Below are 19,800 nucleotides of genomic sequence, written 5' to 3'. Positions count from 1 at the left end.
GGTTTGATTGTATTAAATTTACATTATACATTCGATCAATTTAATATTCCAAATCACTTATATATATATATATATATATACACACACACTAAACATGAATATGACATAAAGTATTTGTGATATTTTGCATTTAACTTCAATAATAGATATTGGTCAAGCGTATGAATATCCATGTGCACACTTGTATACTATAATTTAAATTTAATAATTAAATAAAATATAGATTATGTAGGGGAAAAAAAAGGAGAAACGCATTATCCAATAGAAAATTTTGTACCTAAATCTTTAATTTTTTCATAGAAGAATCAAAATAAAGTGAATAATAAGAGAAAGTCATTATTATAATAAAAAAGGGGGTCATTGAATCGAGTGGTCATGTTTGATAAAAGACACCATTTAAATGAAGAGTGGCGTTTTACTACAGTTAAGAGTTAAGAGAGAGTAATTATTGTCCACATCCATTGAAAGCATGAAATGGAGAGTACAAAAGCGTCCACACACATTGAATTGGCAGAAGTAATAATTACGACATACATTGAAGGGCAAAATGTGAATTATAAAAAATCGAGAAACACATAAATGAGCTTCACACATTTATATATGTACTAGTCAAAAGGCCACGTGCATTGCACGTGATGTGAGTCACTATTACTTAAAAAGTTATTTGACTTGAATAATAGAGAAATTGGGCAAAATTAGCTCATACAAAGCATTCAATTGAAACAACATGAAATAACCATGAAAGTTAGAAAAACCATTAAACAATGTTATAGAGCAAATACAAAATCTATAATTTAAATCAATTTGGCTGCAGCACATGATTCATCTTAAGAGGGCAACATATCACTTAGATAAATCACAGATTCACATTTCAATATCCTGTTGAAACGGCAACATTTGGCAAATAAATTATGAAAGACAAGATCCAATGTTTTAACCGTTAATCCAATATCGGGTTTTCCTAACGCGAGAGCAATCGCCTTCGTGAGTGTATGAGGGCTTGTATCAATAAATAGAAATAAAGACGTCATCTTTCCAATCAATGCACTTCTCTTACCAAATACCATAATATTAAATTACTGTGTGGATTATAATGTACTTCAAGCACGTAATATATCACTTCTAAAAATGTAAGTGGCCCCGACTTACTTTTTCAGTAATTTACAATTAATTTGATGATATTAGAACTAAACTGAATCTAACAATACCCAAACAAAACACTACCTAAATGAGCTTCAAATTGGCATCTTCGTTTTTCCAGTTAGCCTTCATTCTATCAGGTGCTTTGCGCAATCCAAGAGAAATTAATATCTTGTTTGGTTTGTAAAAATGATTTTAACTTTAATTTTAATTTTACTACACTTAAATCAACTTATCTTCAATTCAACAACACAATTATTACTTTCTCTTAACTATTCATTGTTTTTTTCAAAAATTCAACAACACAACATTACTTTCTCTCAACTATTCATTACTTTTTCATATTTTTTCTCATAATTTAACAACACAATCATTACAAACCAATTACAATCAAAATTCAATTCTAAAATCAAACACACAATAGCATATCTCGATCCAAGTATAAAGACAGAAGTGCATTGCCTACTTGTACTTCAAACATCATCCTATATCAAAACTCATTCAATTGAGAAAGTACGATATTTTGTTCACCATTAGAAATTTACACATAACGGTTCCAAAAGCTTATACATCTATCAGCCAAAGTTCCAAACAAAGACGAATTGCCATATGAGTAATAATTACAAAATGAGCAGCCAATTTACCCAAAAATCAGGACAAATATTTCAGTAGCAGGCATTGCAAAATGTTTTACCTAGGAACCGTCCCATTTCTCCCTCCATAAGCTGGAGGGACAGCTTTGAGTCCTGGACAGTCTCTTGCTAAATGCCCTGTTCGGTGGTAGCACATATATGAGCATCCCCACTCGCTCCTTGCCCATATACAGTTAGGCTTGCAACCTGTAAGAGTAAGATGGTAAGTTTTGTAAGTTTTGTAAGTTTTGTAGGACATATTTTTTGTGAGCTGACCATCCTGAATACCTAAATATATATATTTTTTAATTTCAATGGCAGATTTGAGTGCTTTCCGTGATCTTCACACTTAAGTTCCTGGAAAAGAATCCAAGCTAAGATCAAAAGCGAGCAAAATTAAAACAATAGCAGGCTAGATTATCTCCATAAAACTGAGACTCACTCTCGGAAGTCGAGGTGCAGCTATATAATGCCGAATGACTGTGGCATGGGCTGCAACCTATAAGAGTAAAATGATGAGTTCCATAAGATTAATATGTCAACAAATTAACAATCAAGACGACCTACAATTATTGATTTGAACAGCTAATTCAAGTGTTGTGCGGCGTCTTTCATGCTCAATCTCCTTGGAAATTGTCCAAAGTAAGATCCAAAACTATCCATTAATTAATGTGAAACAACTTATACTCAGTGTGAAATACCCAGAACTATTTGATCATCCGTGCTAAATATCCTTTATAATTTTCCACGTTATGATGAACAGTTAGATCATTTATAAGCCCAATAAATCAATTAATGATGGTCTGAACAGTTAAAAAAGAAACAAAAGAATTGCTTTGAGCTGCCAATTCCTTTTTATGAGAATTAAGCACCTTAGTACATTAGTTTGTCACGAAATGAACTACAGAAACCATATTCGCATTATGTATGACCAACCAAGTTAACAGCTTGTGCACGATTAACCCCACCCTTCTCCTAACCCATTCGGTCCATACACGAGCAAAAAGCCAAAATTAAGAGAAATAATGAAGGGATTGCCTGAAAAGAGAGGCTGGAATGATCCTCTAGTTAAGATATTAACTACTCATCGTCTTGCTTCTACAAGTAAATCAATGAAGGGATAAGAAAAATACATACTGATTAATGATGATCCGATGAATGGAGGGTTGACAATTTAAGTAAATTCAATTTATATGCTGCTGAAGAGAAATCTGAGCACACAAATAGTTTTAAAAAAGAAACAATCGTATGACTATCATAGATAATTCTCAATTGACATTAGTAAATCTCGTGCATGTTAGTAAGTAATTGGAGTGCAATATAATAAGTAAAATTAGGGGGAAGCATGAGATTAAATTTACGAATACTTAACTAACCGTCCATGAAATGCAAATTAGTTTTAAGACCAGCAAACTGATATTGTAGCAATTTTAAAAAAATATTATCGTTGACGGCCTTCTCCAACCTCTTCGGAAACATTTTTTTTCTCATTTCTGCTCCTTCTTTTTCTTATCTGCAGAAACCAACCAGGGCAGTGCGACCCTTCAAATCCAGCAATTCAACCTCTATATCGTCCACATAAAAAAAGCAAGATCATTTAATGGTCGAGGCAACAGAATTAGCAACCAAAATATCATTAATATCATAGCTTGTGCCTATGAACATTAATTTTAGAATCACATTGAGCAGACCTCACTGAAAGATGCTGACCATTGGAAACAAACATGCCTTGAAATTTGGAATAGGAGTTTCATCAAACACATGGCATGCATAAACCGAGCAGAAGCCACCATTGAGCCTCATATTCTGGCGACGAAGAAGAAGATATGAAATGATCACTCGATCCTTTGGGTCTAAACCGCAAAGCAGAACAGAACATAGAAATCTTTGGAATGAGAAACACGGGATGAACTGTAAATAGGTAGAGACGCTTCCCTCGACAGAGGTGTTGCACAGACTCGCAGCTTCCGAACGCACTGAGATCATGAGGCAAAGAGAGAGCAATCGACTTCCGGCCCCTTCAAGGGCAAATTCTGTTCAGGGGAGAATCGGGTTGCGGTTGGGCAGTTTCATTGCCATTTTCAAATGATAAAGAAAGATGCAGGAGAGAGTTGCTTTTGGCGGTGACGAGGCGCAAGCAGAACGACGGGCAGAGTTGCGTTTTGCGTTTTGTATATATTCTTAGAGAAAAGAAAAGGAAATACAAACTAAACGGGGTGCCACTTTTCATGGAGAGAAAAAGATAAATAACTGTTTGTGACCATTAATATGATTTCGTGGTACATTGCATGTAACTTAAAATTAAAAAATTTTGCATGCGAAAAAGAAAATATTTTATTATTTGATAAAGAAATAAGCTTTTTAAAAATGAATTTTAAAAAAAAGTGCATTATGGAAAAGAAAATTCTATCATTTAATCTCTTTAGAAATGGACTATTCAATTGAATGGTCATATTTGATGAAAAGACACCATTAAATTGAAGTGTCATATTTCTAAATAATAATTAAGAGGTATTAATTAAATCTAGAATGGCACTATTCAATTGAATGGTCATACTGATGAAAAGGCACCACTAAATTGAAGTATCATATTTCTGAATAATTAAGAGGTGTTAATTAAAATATTCTTTTACATGCATTTAAAGACTGCAATAGAGATTACAGGATTGTCCACATGCATTGAATGAGCGGAATTGATACTCATGAGAGGTGTTTAGGTACATTGAAAGGCAAAATGAAAATTATAAAAAATCAAAAAACACAAAGGTGAGCTTCACACTTTTATATATGTTATAAATTATAGATTAGATAGATAGATGATTGTTACTCCTAATGTGTGACACCTAATATTATATATATAGATTTTAGAAACATATAGATGTATATAGAGATCCCAATTTCGAACATCAATGTTAAGGGGTTGGGCCTTGTCGATCGGCACCTTTGTCCTCGATAACTGAAGGCTTTAATAAAGCGTCGGTGATCTTGGATGGAATAGCTACAACCACTGTTTTATCTTAAATTTTCTTAATTTACCAGATTTTTTTTTTCATTCATGAACAATACATATGTCAATGGATTGGAGGTAAGTTCAAACGGCAAGGCTGAAGTGAACTTTGCGTCCCATTGAAAACAATATTGAATAAAAAAAATATGAATTAGGATGAAAGAGATATACTTATTAATTATCATATATATTTTTATTATTTACAGTATAATGGCCTAGTTGATGTAATGTGGATTTACACTTGCAGTTGGCGTAGTCAGTCATATATACATATTTATACTAAATATAAAGCCAGAGGTGGGACTTCTGTCTCAGTTTCCATTCCCGATATTAACCCTACACTGCATTAGTCAAATAACAACCACCATTAAATTAAGGATAAAATTGTAAAATTACAACAACTAATCACTACCCATGCATCGTCCTTTTTTTTTTTTGGCCATAGTAAAATATAGATACTTCAATGAACTCTTTGTTCAGGCAATGTTTAATTCTTGATCTAAAATGAACATGCTTTATTTCATCGTCTGTGTGGGTTAAATGTTTATTTAACATACACAGATTAGAAAAATGGGAAAATACAATGGTTGTTCACTTAGTGTGCTTTATATTATGTCGTGGAATATTGTATGCTTTAGTGACAATTGAAGGTTTTCCTCTTTTTCTTTATTTAGCTCGCACTAACAATTGAAGTACCTATACTAATAGGTGGATATAATAGGTACAATATCCATCTATACAAACTTTGGTTTACACAGATGCTTTATTTTTTACTGACAAGAATAGGTGTATGTTAAGATATAGTCCAACGTGTATATTTTCATGCATCTATATCTACTCAAAATTCAATCGGAAAGCCCTATAGAAAGCGGCATTTTTCTCTTAATTATATTTTAAATTTGAAGTTATAGCCTGAATAGATTATAACAGCACATTTCTAAGTTCGCTAGCATATTTGGTTCGCTAAGAATTATTGCTACTGTAAGGTTGCTTTAAATCTTGAACCAATACTTGCATTCTTTGAATTATCATTTTATTTCATGTGGATTTCTACCGAAGAGCCTTAATTTTTATATTACCAATATCAGCTCAAAAAATTGGTCTAGAAATGTAATAAATAAATTAACTCCGCATGATATGGTATATGAAATATATCATCACACCATACTATTTTTCAATTTTAAAAATATTATATATTAAATAAATATATGCACGCACAATGCACGTGTTGTTCACTAGCATAAATAAACGTTTGAGATTATAATTACACAATACAATACAATGATGGTATCGTAGAATTTCTCGAAAAAATAGAATCGAAGATAGATTTGATCTCCGTTGCTTCCCCACTGGCTGAGATAAACAAACAACAAAACTGAAAATGTCAACGCTGGCGCACTATCTGTTGTCTACATCTTACGTTACTTTTGAGCTGGCCATGATTTACCGAGTCAGTCTATCGAAACAAATGAGCTCGATATCCCTATATCGACTCATTTGAATATGCATACACTCTTAAACTCTACCCACCAAGCGGCCGTGAGATATCGGTCCCGTTATGTAGGAGGGACAAATCCTATCTTGATCACTCACATTCATTTCCATATTCTGTGGCAATACCTAATAATTGTCTTTATAACTAGCCTGTTACGGTGGCGTCTAACAATATTAAAGTATACAACATTACATGTAGGAATCCATGGTGACTTCAAGTCAAAGAACCACTATACTACAGTCACTATGAGATCTTCTAATGACAATCACGTAACAATTCATGTAATGGCGAGTCAGTCCAATACACATTACTCTTAATGTATGCATGCGGTGTGACTTGATGTCTCCACATCTATGACCAGTGAGATTTGGTCATTAATCAATACCCACACTAGTCTAACCGTATTATCGTTGTCCTAATTAATGATAATATTTTGACTAGGGACATTTATGAATAATGTTCAGTAATTATAGGATATCATAATCAAGTCACACTTGATGCCTATTGAACCTACTATTCCAATGACATTATTGTGTAAAATCATATTCAGCACAATCCACACAATAACAAAAATACCTCTTATTATAATGAAATACATATCATATTACAGAACTGATGACATATTGTCTCTAGGATATACACCAATTCCCAACTCCAATGACCTTAAACAAGTAGTGGCGACTCCCATTGCATATTGATAAGGTCTCGAGTGCTGAATCCAGGTCCGCGCAGTAGTAAAATCTTACGTTATCAGAAACATTATCTTTCCATTCAAGTGTCAAACCCATATGAGATGACCAAAGTGGACATCGAGGTTGTGAAGAACTTCTTCGAAGAGCAACAAGAAGGTAGGAATGACAAGCTTATCGATGTAAACCGTGTTGTGGGGAGGATCATAGTGTATGACATTTTTGAAGATCCTGAACATATTGATCCAATAGTGCTGGCTTAGTTTTGTTTTCTTGCAAGGTTTATTATATATAACCCATCTAGAAAGAAAAGTTTTATTGTATATTGTTGACCATGTCCATGATGGAAAATAAGTACATTTTGTTATGCGAGAAGATATTGTAGTGATATTGAACATAAATGGTTGCCTAAGTAAGTTATATCAATGACTTTTACTAATGGAATCTAAAATATGTGACTAAATAAATAATAAAACATAAATAGCCGATACATGTGTGGCATATGTAATGCACGTGCTGTGGCATTATTAAAGCTATAGAACTGAAACAAAAATATTGTAAAAGACAAAAATACATGAACTGCACTGACAAAAAGCTAGTATCTTCAAATTTTTATCTCTTGAAATTTTACTTCACCAAACCAAAAGAGTTACAATTTTCAATTGTTCACTTATTATATGAATTAAGTACTTCAATTTTTTTCAGTGAGAAAAAGAGGCCGAATCCAAGGGGTGCAAAACACAGAAGCTACATACTGCAAGTACTTAAATTTCAACCCTTGCTTTCTTCAAATAGTTGCTTCATGTTATAAGGACTGGTAACTGAAAGGTCCCCCTCCCAGAAGAGCTTGGCTAATTGCTCATTGGCGCACTGGGTTGTGTGTCCCTCGTCAAAGAATACATAGGCGCTGGGATACTCGCACAAGTTACCGTCAGAATAGCACTCTGTCGACCCGTACACGAAACCTAAGTACGTATCATGGGAAGATAAATAAGATAGTGAGATAAATAAGGCACATTTGTTATCTCAAGATATTTACATGAATGGTATCAAAACAAGACTCATCATGACATTTTCGCATAAGCCCAAGGAGGAGTATATATAGTCATAAAAAGTAAACCACACTGCGTGCCTGGCCGTTTGGTTGTTAATTTTTTTTAATTCTACTTCACTTATCTTCAATTCAACAACACAATTATTCATTACTTTTAACACTTTTTCTCATAATTCAACAAAATAATCATTACAAACCAATTAAAACTAAAATTCAACTCTACTTAACTCTAAAATCAAATACAAACATTTTATAATCTGCCTCCACTCTACTTAACTCCACTCATCTTCAATTCAAAAACACAATTATTAGTTTTCTTTTTTTCTTCATTTTTTTACCATTCTCTTAGCTATTCATTATTTTTTCCACAATTCAACAATACAATCATTACTTTATCTCAATTAGTCATTACTTTTTCATACTTTTTTCTTATAATTCAACAACACAGTTATTACAAACAAATTAAAACCAAAACTTAACTCTACTTAACTCTAAAACTAAACACAAATATCTTAAAATCTTCACATTGCTCAATATAACAATCACCTAAATGAGGGCCTGTAATAGACTTACCGTACTCGGAAGGGTTCTCTATTCTATCCATAAGGGCGATGAAGTAGTCAAAGATGGAGAACTTGAATCCTTCTAAACGTTCAGCCAAATCCGTGAGAGTCTTATTCAGTTCCTTGTTGCTTAACGTCGGCATTGAGAGCAGGTCCGGAATGCAACTACCATTAAATTTGGGAAATTGTGTTTTGCACTCTGGAAGGCAACCCATAGGCCCGACGTTCTGGAATGCAATTTTTCGCGCTCCTAGTTCGTACATCTCCTGCATAAGCCAGGCGACAGTTAATGGTTAACTAGTATGAATCATATCAGTAACTAAAACAATTTGTGAAAGAAATATTCTCCTTTGGTTTCAAAAGTGTATCCTACATACGATGAGTGCATCTGTTGTGTTGCCGACTATATATTTCACGAACTGTTCCTGTTCCAAAGGAGTCGGGCTGCTATCTTCATCGTAGAATTTTTCGTAATAGTTGTGATAGTCATTGCCCCCAAAACTGAAAAGGTAGACAGCCTTGGCCAATACTTGTCTTGTTGTATCAGCACCCAGTGTCTCATTCCACTTTGCTACCAGTTCTTTAAATTGGATCACCTGGCCTTTAAGATTGAGCTAAGAAGTATAAACAAAAGAAAGAGATCAACCCCAAGATTGATCAAAGTGAAACCAATGCAATGAACAGAGTACTACCACCAATATTGCTATTTGCTTCCTTAATAAAGGCGAGAACCCTCGATATTTGGTTTCAAATGGCAAAGCTTCTTTACAAGGGATAATAGAGATTATCTAAAGAATGGACTTGATGAATAGGAAAAACTTCAAAAGCCCTGTAAAAGTATCATCGGAATGAAAAGAATTATGGAAAGGCAGATCTGAATTAGATGCTTACTACATGCAGGCCACTAGAGCCATCAGAATCCAAAACCGCGGCTCCTGATGAGGCGAAGTTGGCCCCATAATAGAAGTCACCCCCAGGTTGCAGCGATGGCGGAATCAAAGGCAGATTCGCGTACTCCGCTGCAAATTGGAACATCGGTTATAATTAAATGGGAGACTCGCCGCCCCTCTCTAATCTAAAAAGCCTACATATGTAATGTGCACTATATTATACTTTACTAGTTAAAGTAATTCCACTAAATTTACTAAATAAAGGAATGGAACAATAATTTTATATATTTATGGTAACATTTGATTACATATTTTCATTATCGTTTTCATAATTAATGAAACAATTATGAAGTTAGTTATCAAAGATGGTGTAATGCAATGACACACATCCTCGTCTAGTAACTCTATTAGTGCCCATCATTAGCTATTAGGATTTTTATTTTATTGTACTAAATTCATGGGTTTCATTTGTAACCAAAAACTACAAAATTAGTTTTAGTAGTCCTTGAATTTATATTGCCACAGATATGTCAATTTCCTTTCAAATCCTTGGTTTTGGCAGGAAAATCTCCAATTCTGATGACTGGTAACGGGGGGGGGGGGGTGTTAATAGTAGAAGAGATCTTAGGAAAGAAAAATAAAGAGAGTACTATGTTTAACTATTCAAATATTCAATTTTTTTTACTTGGTTAAATTTACTTTCTGAAATGAATAATTCCGTAATTTTATAATACTATTTTTTGAATTTTCAAAAAAATTAAGAATGATGATACCCCTCTTTTTTATTATAGTTTAAATATAAAAGTACAGATATTGGTAAGATATTTAATTTTAGTTTTTGGATGCTGCCTCTTTTAAATAATTATCATTATTATTAAGCTTCATGCATCCAAATTAGCGCTAAAATTTTGCAATTATTTACTTTAGAAAAGCAGCTAAAATATGTAAATATTAAATTTTAGTGGGGCAATTCTTACACCTTTAATGACTAACTAGGGAATATTCGCACCTACGTTCGAGAAGTGAACAAAGAACATAAATAATCTTTAATAGCATTTGACATTACTTTGTCATATAATGTATCTAATCTATGAAAATAACCATTCCATTTAAGATGCTGAAAAATAAAAGCACATGATAACTAAATAGGAGATGTAATTTATACTAAAAAAATATCTCATTTACGATGGACTACTACGAATATCGCTAAGAGAAGCCACCTAATTTTTCAAAATATAACTTTTACTATCAATATTTATAATTTTTGGAACACTTTGATATCTACGAGTACAATTTTGAATACCACCTATTAAATTAAATATTAATAGGTAAAACAGTGAAGATGAGCTCGATGGGAGGTACAAACGACCTTTCAAGATGTGTATTTATAACAAAAAGAGAGAAATATAAAACTATATATACATTGGTTTCTGTTGAACAACAGAAAAAGTTGTGAAATATAAAATTTTAGGCAAAAAAATTAAATATATTATATTTTAAGGTCAAGAATTCCCATTTAGTAACTCAATGTGACATACATAAGCACAGTTAATCCGGGTTTATACAAAATTATTCACTCACAAAATTGTTGTTTGAAGAGAATGATCTCAGATATAACATATATGTCTTATCAAATAAAAACTAACTGGTATGTTAGTGGCACTATAATTTTATCTCCAAGAAATCTGCCATGGGTATATGATCTAGTCTGGATTATATAAAAAAAACGAACCTATTTTTCAAATTTTATTTTTACGGGGTAAGTGGGGCTCCCCACTGACCACCCGACATTCTCCTCAAAGAATCTAGTTGGTAAGCCACTGACAGTTGTCTTTACCGATTATGATGGTATGATATCTTTCAAACTTCAAATAATATTTGGTTCTTTTCTTTTTTTATTATTAAATATTTGATAGTTTTCATATCCTTTGATGATTAAAGGGTATGAGCGGCTATATAAATGTCAACAAGAACTGATAAAAATTGACAAAAAATTAACCTCATCACTTATTAGTGAAAGTTTGGCATCATGTGCCTTAATTGCAATAAATTAACTGCTGGCTTACATTTGTCAAATTATATAAGGATATTCATACTTACCAATGAAATCTGGCAATATCCGGCCGTCACATACTCTTCCAGTAGCATTGGAGAAATAGGTGTATCCGTAAGGGTAGCTAGCTACTGGATAATTCGACTCGTTCAGGTACAGATTGTTACCCGCATCAAATGGGGAGTCTCCAAGAACGAACAATATGTTATGATCCTCCGGAGTACTCGCCCCATGTCCAGTGGCTTCGTCTAGGAAGAAACAAGCACAACAGTCATTATGTATTATCCAATCAATTATAGTTTTTTTTATTACAAAAAAAGTTCATGAGTTTAGTATAATAAAATAGAAATTATATTAACTAGTAAAGGGCGGTGGGATTACTCGTGTGCCTTTATTAGCCATCAATTATAGGTTTTTAGGTTGGACATGGCTCGAACTTGTATAAGCCCATTATAAATATAAGATATAGCATCACAACTAAAAAAATTATTTTTTATTTAAATTAATTGCCATCTCATTCTCATTTGATGTAAAAATAACAAGAGGACCAAAGCTGCCTTAACCGGAAAAGTTTGAGGACGATATTTACCACAAGGAAACGATTAAAAAGAAAAAGTATAAAGGATAGGGAGCAAAGCCTTTTTCACTTATAGTATTTATGATCATTCAAAAGCACACTGTTCTTCTATATATGTGTACTAGAAAAAATTCCCGCACTTTGCTGTGGATTAATCTCATGATAAAACAATTTCTGAAACTCGTTAAATTATCTTCAATTTGAAATTGTTTTAACTTTCTTAAATATATGCTCTATTTAATAATTTCTAGGGTAAATTACAAAAAAAACTCAAATTTTGTAAAATGTCTCAATTTTATCCTAAATTTTGTTTTGTAACAGAAAAAACCATAAGTTTTCTAAAATGTCTCAAAAATGACCTCCGTTATAACTTCCGTCAATTTTTGCCTACGTGTGACCTACGTGGACTGTTAAAGGGACCCACCATCAGCAGCAAAAATTGACGGAAGTTATAACGGAGGTCATTTTTGAGACATTTTAGAAAACTTATGATTTTTTTTGTTACAAAACAAAATTTATGACAAAACTGAGACTTTTTACAAAATTTCGATTTTTTTTGTAATTTGCCATAATTTCTAATATGAACTGCACTAATATTCCTTCATAACTCAAATTATATGGGAACTATATTATGGCAGTTGAGGATTAAGAAAGGTTGAATGGATTAAAAATATTCTTAAGAATAAATAGAAAGTTAAAGAAAATATGGAAACAAACAACATTCAAATTAATGTAGATTATGCTTGTATAAAACTATAATAGCTTATTGAGTAAAGCACTAAAAATGTTCTTTTTTTTTATTTACTAGAATTTTGGGGAACTTTTGAAAGGAAAAATATTTGCTGGGAAGTTAGGACTTATATGAAGATGAAAAACGATGGGGGGAAGCATTTGATAAAAACAAAAAGAAAATGTGAATTAACCAATAATTGATGGACACGTGTCTTCACATTTAGAACTTTCCTTTAGTTTATGGGTATAGATATAGAAATAGATAGATAAGAATGAAGGAACTAAAGAACCGTTTTTTTTTACCAACAAAAGTATTGATTGAGTAGTAATCAGTTCACTCCCGTAAAGAGGAGAATATAAGTTCGAACCCCGAGAAGTGCACTTATTGTTGGGAGGGAGAATAACCTTTAATACTTGATCTCTCGATTGGATTAATCAGATCTCATTGAGTTCTGAATACTAGAGTACACACTAAAAAAATAAGAACCGTTTTCGAAAGGCATACGATTGTAATGTAATATCATCAGATAAAATTTATGAGGATTTTACTATTAATTATGTTATACCTTGCTCCTGAGAGGGGCTTCTGATTATATCAAGGGGGAAGTTCCAAAAGTGGAGAATAGAGTATAGTGATCCCAATAATCTTTCTGACCAGCCAGTAGTGATGGGTCCGACTTCCGGAAATAATGCAAGTTCCCTCCCTCCCATTGCATGATTTTCCTGTCATCCAGAATTAACCCCGAATGTTAGTTGGACCTTACAATATAAAGCATCATTACATACATACATATATATATATATATGCTCATTAAAAATATATATATATAGTTTTTTCAGTGGTGAAAACTCTGCTATTGTAAGAGATTTAACACTTTTGCAAAAGTATAAATTATCATTATACATATATGATTTTTTTTTTCATTGATGAAAGCTCTGACTATTGTGAGAAATAGTAATTTTGCAAAATCATGCTAAATACTGGAACGATTTTTGCAAAAGTGCATCTCTCAAGGAAACTACGACATCCGACCATAGATTCGCACTTCTACAACATCGTAAATCTCTCAGTATATGTATGTTTTTTTTAAAGGGAAAATTACCCTGGGGCCCCCTAAACTATCTCGGAGGGAACGTCCTAAACTTTTATTTGGAACATTTACTCCCTCAACTATGGTCATGGGAAAATCTCCCCCCTCCCGTTAGTTTCTCAGTTAAATTTAGTAGAAAATGGCACTTGTTCCACATATGACCGAGAAAATTTTTTTAAAAAATCAAATTACGAAATATAAAAATGAAAATTTGGGAGAGAATTGGTGAAATGAAGCGGGTCGGGTTGCGGAATAGTCATGTTCTCCGATCACGCCCACTGGGCTGGTGGAGCCAATGACAGCGGGCCAAGAACCTTCGACGATCCCTGATGAAGAGAGAGAGCCAGGAATAGACACAGACTTGGTGAAGAAAGAGCGACGAGCCAGGACCATGGAGAAAGAAAACCACAAGCTGAAGGACTATTTGAGGACGGTCGTACGTGGTGGAAAATTTATTCATTTTGTTTCGATTCATTGATCACCTTTGCGAATAGCCCTTAGGTCAATTGGTTTTTTTTTTTAATGGTATCGCCCTCATATAGTACCGTAATTAATCTTAAGTAATACTTTGACATGTAATGGGTCGATTTTGCAATTTGCATGATTTTACAAAAGTGCCAAACCTCTCGATTTAACGTATGATTGGAGAGATTGAACCCAATATTAGTTAGGTTCAATCAATTGCCTGTATTTTCACTATGTAATTCCCCGCAATGATCCAAACTTTGAGTGGCGTATAAATTACGGTTCATCAAAATGGAACAAATGATGGTTTTACCGTGGGAAGTATATTGTCGTTCAGTGAATATATAGTGGCTCTTCTGCTGATAAAGTTGGACCGACAAGCTAAAATAATCAAGAATTATTACCTAATAAAGCATTATAATTTTATTCATGCGAAATTTTTTTTTATATATATAGATTCCTACAATTCAATTTTTTATTAAAGTTCTTCTATTTTTTCTATTTTTTCTATTTTGCATTGTTTACTAAATTATTAAAAAGTCTATTTGTTAGTTCAGCGTCATTTTACCATCTAGTATAAGACGATATATAATACATAATCACAACACTGAGAGATAATAACATAAAATTATAACAATTACGAAAAGAGCCGTGCATTGCGTGGATGTGTAAAGAAATTAAAGAGGTGTATCTTATTCGACAAAGTTCTAGAGATATAGCTCTAGTAATTTGGCTTTTTCTTTTGATATTTAATTTAATAATTACCTAGCAGACTATTTGAAAAGTCAGATACATTTTTTCTAGAGGGAGATGGACATGGTGAAGTTGAAGCATTTCTTAACAAGGAGAAAACTGATGGAGACGGACTGAGTTAACGTGAAATACGTACGGATTATGATAACGTTATTTTATTTTCTCGATAGCCTAGTATATAAAATGTGGAAATATTGTGAAAGAGACAATGTACTTTTGATATATTAATGATAAAAACGGACAAATACCTGAAATTCTGATCAAAAATTGAATTTTTCGAGGAGTCAAAATGATGATTAAAAAGTGAATTAAGACGCACACATGTATCACTCCTCATTTTTTATATATTAAATTAATTTGGAGCAGCCATGCTCACGTAAGGACTAGCCAAACTCAAGTTATTGATTTGCTTAAATGAGTTTGGGGAGAACGGGTGCTGATAACAGTTGAAGAAAATATGTGTAAAATATCCATTGGGCCCAATCGCTTATAGGCCCAATGGATATTTCAGCGCATGTGTGTGGGTTCACATCCAGCCATTTGAAATGTCTCTTTGTCGATGGGCAGCCGAAGTGCGCCCATGTTTAGCCTAAGTGTGGAGCTTGTGGTCTCTCTGAAATCTGTGTGCGGAGAAAAACCCGCCTCATCTTAGTCCGGCCCAAGCGTGGTTTTATTGTCAATTGTTGTCCCCCCTCCTCCCGAGCATGGAAGTCCAGTCTCGGCTCGTAGTTAGTTCTTGAGGACGGGTTGTTCTAGTCCACGTGGCACGTGTAGGTGAATGTCAAAGTCACACGTTACCACGTGAGGGCGGGTGTTGAGTGTAAAAAATTTCACACGGAAAAACTAAGAAGAATCTAATGGGTTTATAAGAGATTGGGTACTACAATTTATCAGCTCAAGCTTTTGGATTGGAAATGGACCCAATTGCTTATAGGCCCAATGGATATTTTACAATATGAGAGGGGTAGTTGTTAATCTGAGAAGAGAAGATCGATCTTACCCCAAGTGCATATTGAACCGGAGAAGAATCGGCAGCCTGATTAAGCTCCCGACCAGTTTTATCGGTTCGGAGTTCCGACTGTCGCTCGTTATTCACTTCATTGCCTTCTCCTGAGACGCAACCGATTGTAATGAGAAGTAAGGCAAGAGATAGAGGCAAAACGCAGCAATGGAGAAGTGCAGCTGCCATGAGAGATGAGCCCAGAGCTTTTTCTACCTAACTTAATTGTTCCATATGGACAAGAGTCTCTCCTTCCCCGACTATATATATAGATATAACATATTATTTTCCGATATATTAGTATTGGATGTGCTTTCTAAATTGGCAGCTAATTAGTTTTTTTTCCCTAATGAAAGCTAATTACTTTTCTGGGGCAATGACTTGAGTCAATATCAGTTGTTGCAAACATTAAGTCGATATCTGTATTTCAAAATTTCGTTGTCAAACATAGCTAGTCAGACTTCACGTGATAGGTGTTACTTATATATTGGCAATCTAACTTTCATTATTTGCTTGTAATCCTAATGTCAAACTATGCAACCACCAGGTGCATTGAAAGTTGATAAATTGCATTGTTGACGAGATAATCTTAATTAACGATGGCAATAATGGATGCTTGTATGATTGTTAGAATCGCGATTCAAATCATAAAATCTTACGATTCTACAATTCAAAAAGTAGCTAGCGATTTCGATTATATGACATGAATCGGGAAGGTAGAATCGTCGATGAATCGCGATTCGAATCGTAGAATCGTACCGATTCTACGATTCTAGTTTCAACCCAAAGTCACATGCCCTCCCTCTCTCCCTCCTGATCTTTCTCATCGTGCGACAATATTGCTCTTTGGTTTCTTATTTTATCAAAAGTTTGAAACTTGTATCATGGCTGTAAGTGATAGGGACCTGAAAAGTTTCTGCAACTGTTTCAAATTGGGTTTCAGCCGATTCCTGATTGCCGTCTAGTTTGAGATGATATGATTCCAAGAAGGGATAGGCCAAGAAGAAATTAGGGAGAAAAGCAGCTTCGCCTACAGGATCCGTAATCACGGTATTATATCAATTTTATTGGAGATTGTTATAGTGGGAGCGCTCTCTTGTGAAGACTAAGCACCATTTGATTTTGATAAACAAAGTAGGAGGCAGCAAGATTTATCATTTAATGTTTACTTTAACTATTTCTGACATGAGATTCGGTGTGTGTATATATATATGTTGTTTTTTTAATTACAATTAAAATTTTACGATTCACGATTCGATTCTACGATTCACGATTCGATTCTACGATTCACGATTCCACGACCATCGACCGATTCTAGGTAGAATCGCGATTCTGACAACCTTGGATGCCTGAATGAGAATTTTTTTCTAGTAAGGGGCCGTTTGGTTCGCGGATTGTTAAATCATAGGGAATGTTAGATTGTTGGGAAAGTAAGTCAAGAAATGTTATATTACAATGATTATGATATTATTGTATTTGGTAAATTATTATGTATTTGTGAAAATATAAGGTAATGTGAGATTATTATATTTGATATATTAAATTAATCAATGAGAAAGTAAAGTTTGGTTTTTTTTTTCCTCTTTACTTTTGGCTACTCGGTATTGGAGAAAATCAATAGAAAATATCAGAATATTTGATCTGACATGATTTGATTAGGATATTGTGTATATGTATGAAATCGCATATATTTAGTGGAAATATCTTTCTATTTTATGTACTTCAAATCTAAAAAATGCTCCACACTATTGCGCGCGTGTGTGCGACATTCTGTCGATTCTCTCTCATTTAGAAACTCTAATATTGCACGAGAGTCCAAGATCTTGGCATAGTTTTCCCCAAAAGCATTGTCATTGTGCGCACCCGAATTTCGTCTCGTCGGGGTACGCATGCGCGCGCCTAAATGCAACGCGGCTTGGGAGAGTCCACCTTCCTGGGGATGCGCGACGGACGCACGTGAGAAGGAGTCGCCACTACCTGTTTACGACCCGAAGGTCGAGGGCCGGTGAGTTGCCCGGGTCTAGGGGTACGGGGTACACCTAATTGCTAAGGCATATGGTCTGCGAAACCCGAGGATCCGAATTCAGGGGTTCTGTTACATGCGAGCCTATATCTCGCATGCCCTATTGGTAATCTAGCTTGTCTAGGCTTGCCATTTTTATTTAATTACCGCTTAATTAAGTTCCGCTCATCTTACGCGTTTTAACACCGTAAATTCGAAGAAACACTCTGACCGTCCACTCTCCGACCGGGATTTTACATGAATATATATATAATATAAAAACCTTACATTGTTCTCTCAAATAAAATAAAAGACAAGCTACAATAACTAGATCCCAGTCGGTTCGCATTCGGCCATGATTACACTCATGCTCACCGTATAGTTTTGGAAAATTAACCGAAAATTAACTTAAATGCGCACTCGGTATATGGGGGATTGGACTCCGTGTGAATCGTGTCCTAAAGGATCAGGCTCGATCCGCATAACAAATAATTGTAAAAAATGTAACAAGCAAGCTCAAATAAACAAACAACGGGATTCTATTATCGCCAAATATACGTGAATTAACTGATTATTAACCGGCGTATATTGGCATACAAATCCTACCTTAAGCAGACAAAAGGATGATGGATAGGGTATGTGGCATTCATCATTATTTTAACGGACCCGACATACGTGATGTCCATAGTCAAGTCTCGAATGTGTGGGTTGTTTTTTAGAATATTCTATATCGTGACAATATGGCTTTTACAGATTAAGAGCATTTTCACCTAAAAAACCCAAAACCTAACCCTCTATTTGACTATTGCCCATGTTTGATTTAAGCCGAGTTTGAAATTAATTCGTTTTCCCATATTTTAACCCGTTCTAAACACAAACCTACACTAGAGTGACGGCAGGACAAGAACCGGTAATCATGCCCTTGAATCAATAAATATGTGTGTACATGAAAATCAAGATTACGTTGTACGTATCTCGGTGCTTTTGAAATTGTGAATTTTGAAAAGGGCATGACTAACAGTTCTTGAACTGTCGATGCGATTACAGATTATTAATCAGTTCGTGCAGTTCATTTAAAAGAGTCAAGTGATTTAATTTGGCCAAATTTAACGTCCCGATTACCCCGTATGTAGAATTTTAGGTTAATTAGAAATTTGCCGAATGCTTTAATCTACGGATTTCGAGTCGTCGAGATAGCCATTAATTGACCGCTCGATAAACTCTAATTTCCGACATGGTCACATTGTATACATATAGTTACAAAAATAAGATATTTAAATGGGGCACATACATTGCCGGTGGGTGATCCAAGTAGGAAAGGGTCGGATATTTTTGAAAATGTCCAGGGGACTGAATTGAACGATTTTAAAAGAGCAGGGACTGATTTGTAAATTTTGACAAAATTGGGGACTGATTTGAAAATTCTAAAAAAATTGGGAACTATGTAAAAATTACTGAAAATGTCCTAGGACTTATTTGAAATAAATTTGAAAATCTGGACTGATCTGAAAACAAAAAAAGCCCCGGGACTAAACTGAAACAATTCGGAAAGTTCTTTGGGATGCTTGAAAAATTCTGGGAATTCCAGGACTGATTGGAAAATAGTAAAATGACTGGGACTTGATTGAAAAGAATTTTTGAAATTCGGGGCAGACTT

The 19,800-nt window shown here is 34.1% G+C and overlaps 1 protein-coding gene and 1 long non-coding RNA gene across 3 annotated transcripts; both read right to left on the bottom strand.

The window, feature by feature from the left end:
* Positions 1–1,628: 1,628 nt before the first annotated feature.
* Positions 1,629–3,960, bottom strand: LOC116202313. 2 transcript variants are annotated; one of them, XR_004156044.1, is made up of 4 exons: positions 3,464–3,960; positions 2,215–3,337; positions 2,061–2,129; positions 1,629–1,979 (listed from the first exon to the last, which is right to left on the bottom strand). It is a non-coding gene; the product is annotated as an uncharacterized LOC116202313 (long non-coding RNA). The 2 variants fall into 2 exon arrangements; XR_004156043.1 differs by having other exon boundaries at positions 2,215–3,954.
* Positions 3,961–7,559: 3,599 nt separating this feature from the next.
* Positions 7,560–16,394, bottom strand: LOC116205127 (GDSL lipase-like). Its single transcript, XM_031537619.1, has 7 exons — positions 16,142–16,394; positions 13,399–13,555; positions 11,571–11,771; positions 9,472–9,599; positions 8,958–9,194; positions 8,591–8,846; positions 7,560–7,928 (listed from the first exon to the last, which is right to left on the bottom strand). Exons 1-7 carry the CDS (start codon positions 16,328–16,330, stop codon positions 7,735–7,737), a joined length of 1,362 nt encoding a protein of 453 aa, XP_031393479.1. The 5' UTR covers positions 16,331–16,394; the 3' UTR covers positions 7,560–7,734.
* Between the last annotated feature and the right edge of the window lie 3,406 nt (positions 16,395–19,800).

This window comes from Punica granatum, chromosome 4 (assembly GCF_007655135.1).
Source record: "Punica granatum isolate Tunisia-2019 chromosome 4, ASM765513v2, whole genome shotgun sequence".
NCBI lineage: Eukaryota > Viridiplantae > Streptophyta > Magnoliopsida > Myrtales > Lythraceae > Punica > Punica granatum.
This window is presented reverse-complemented; position numbering and strand designations above follow the sequence as displayed.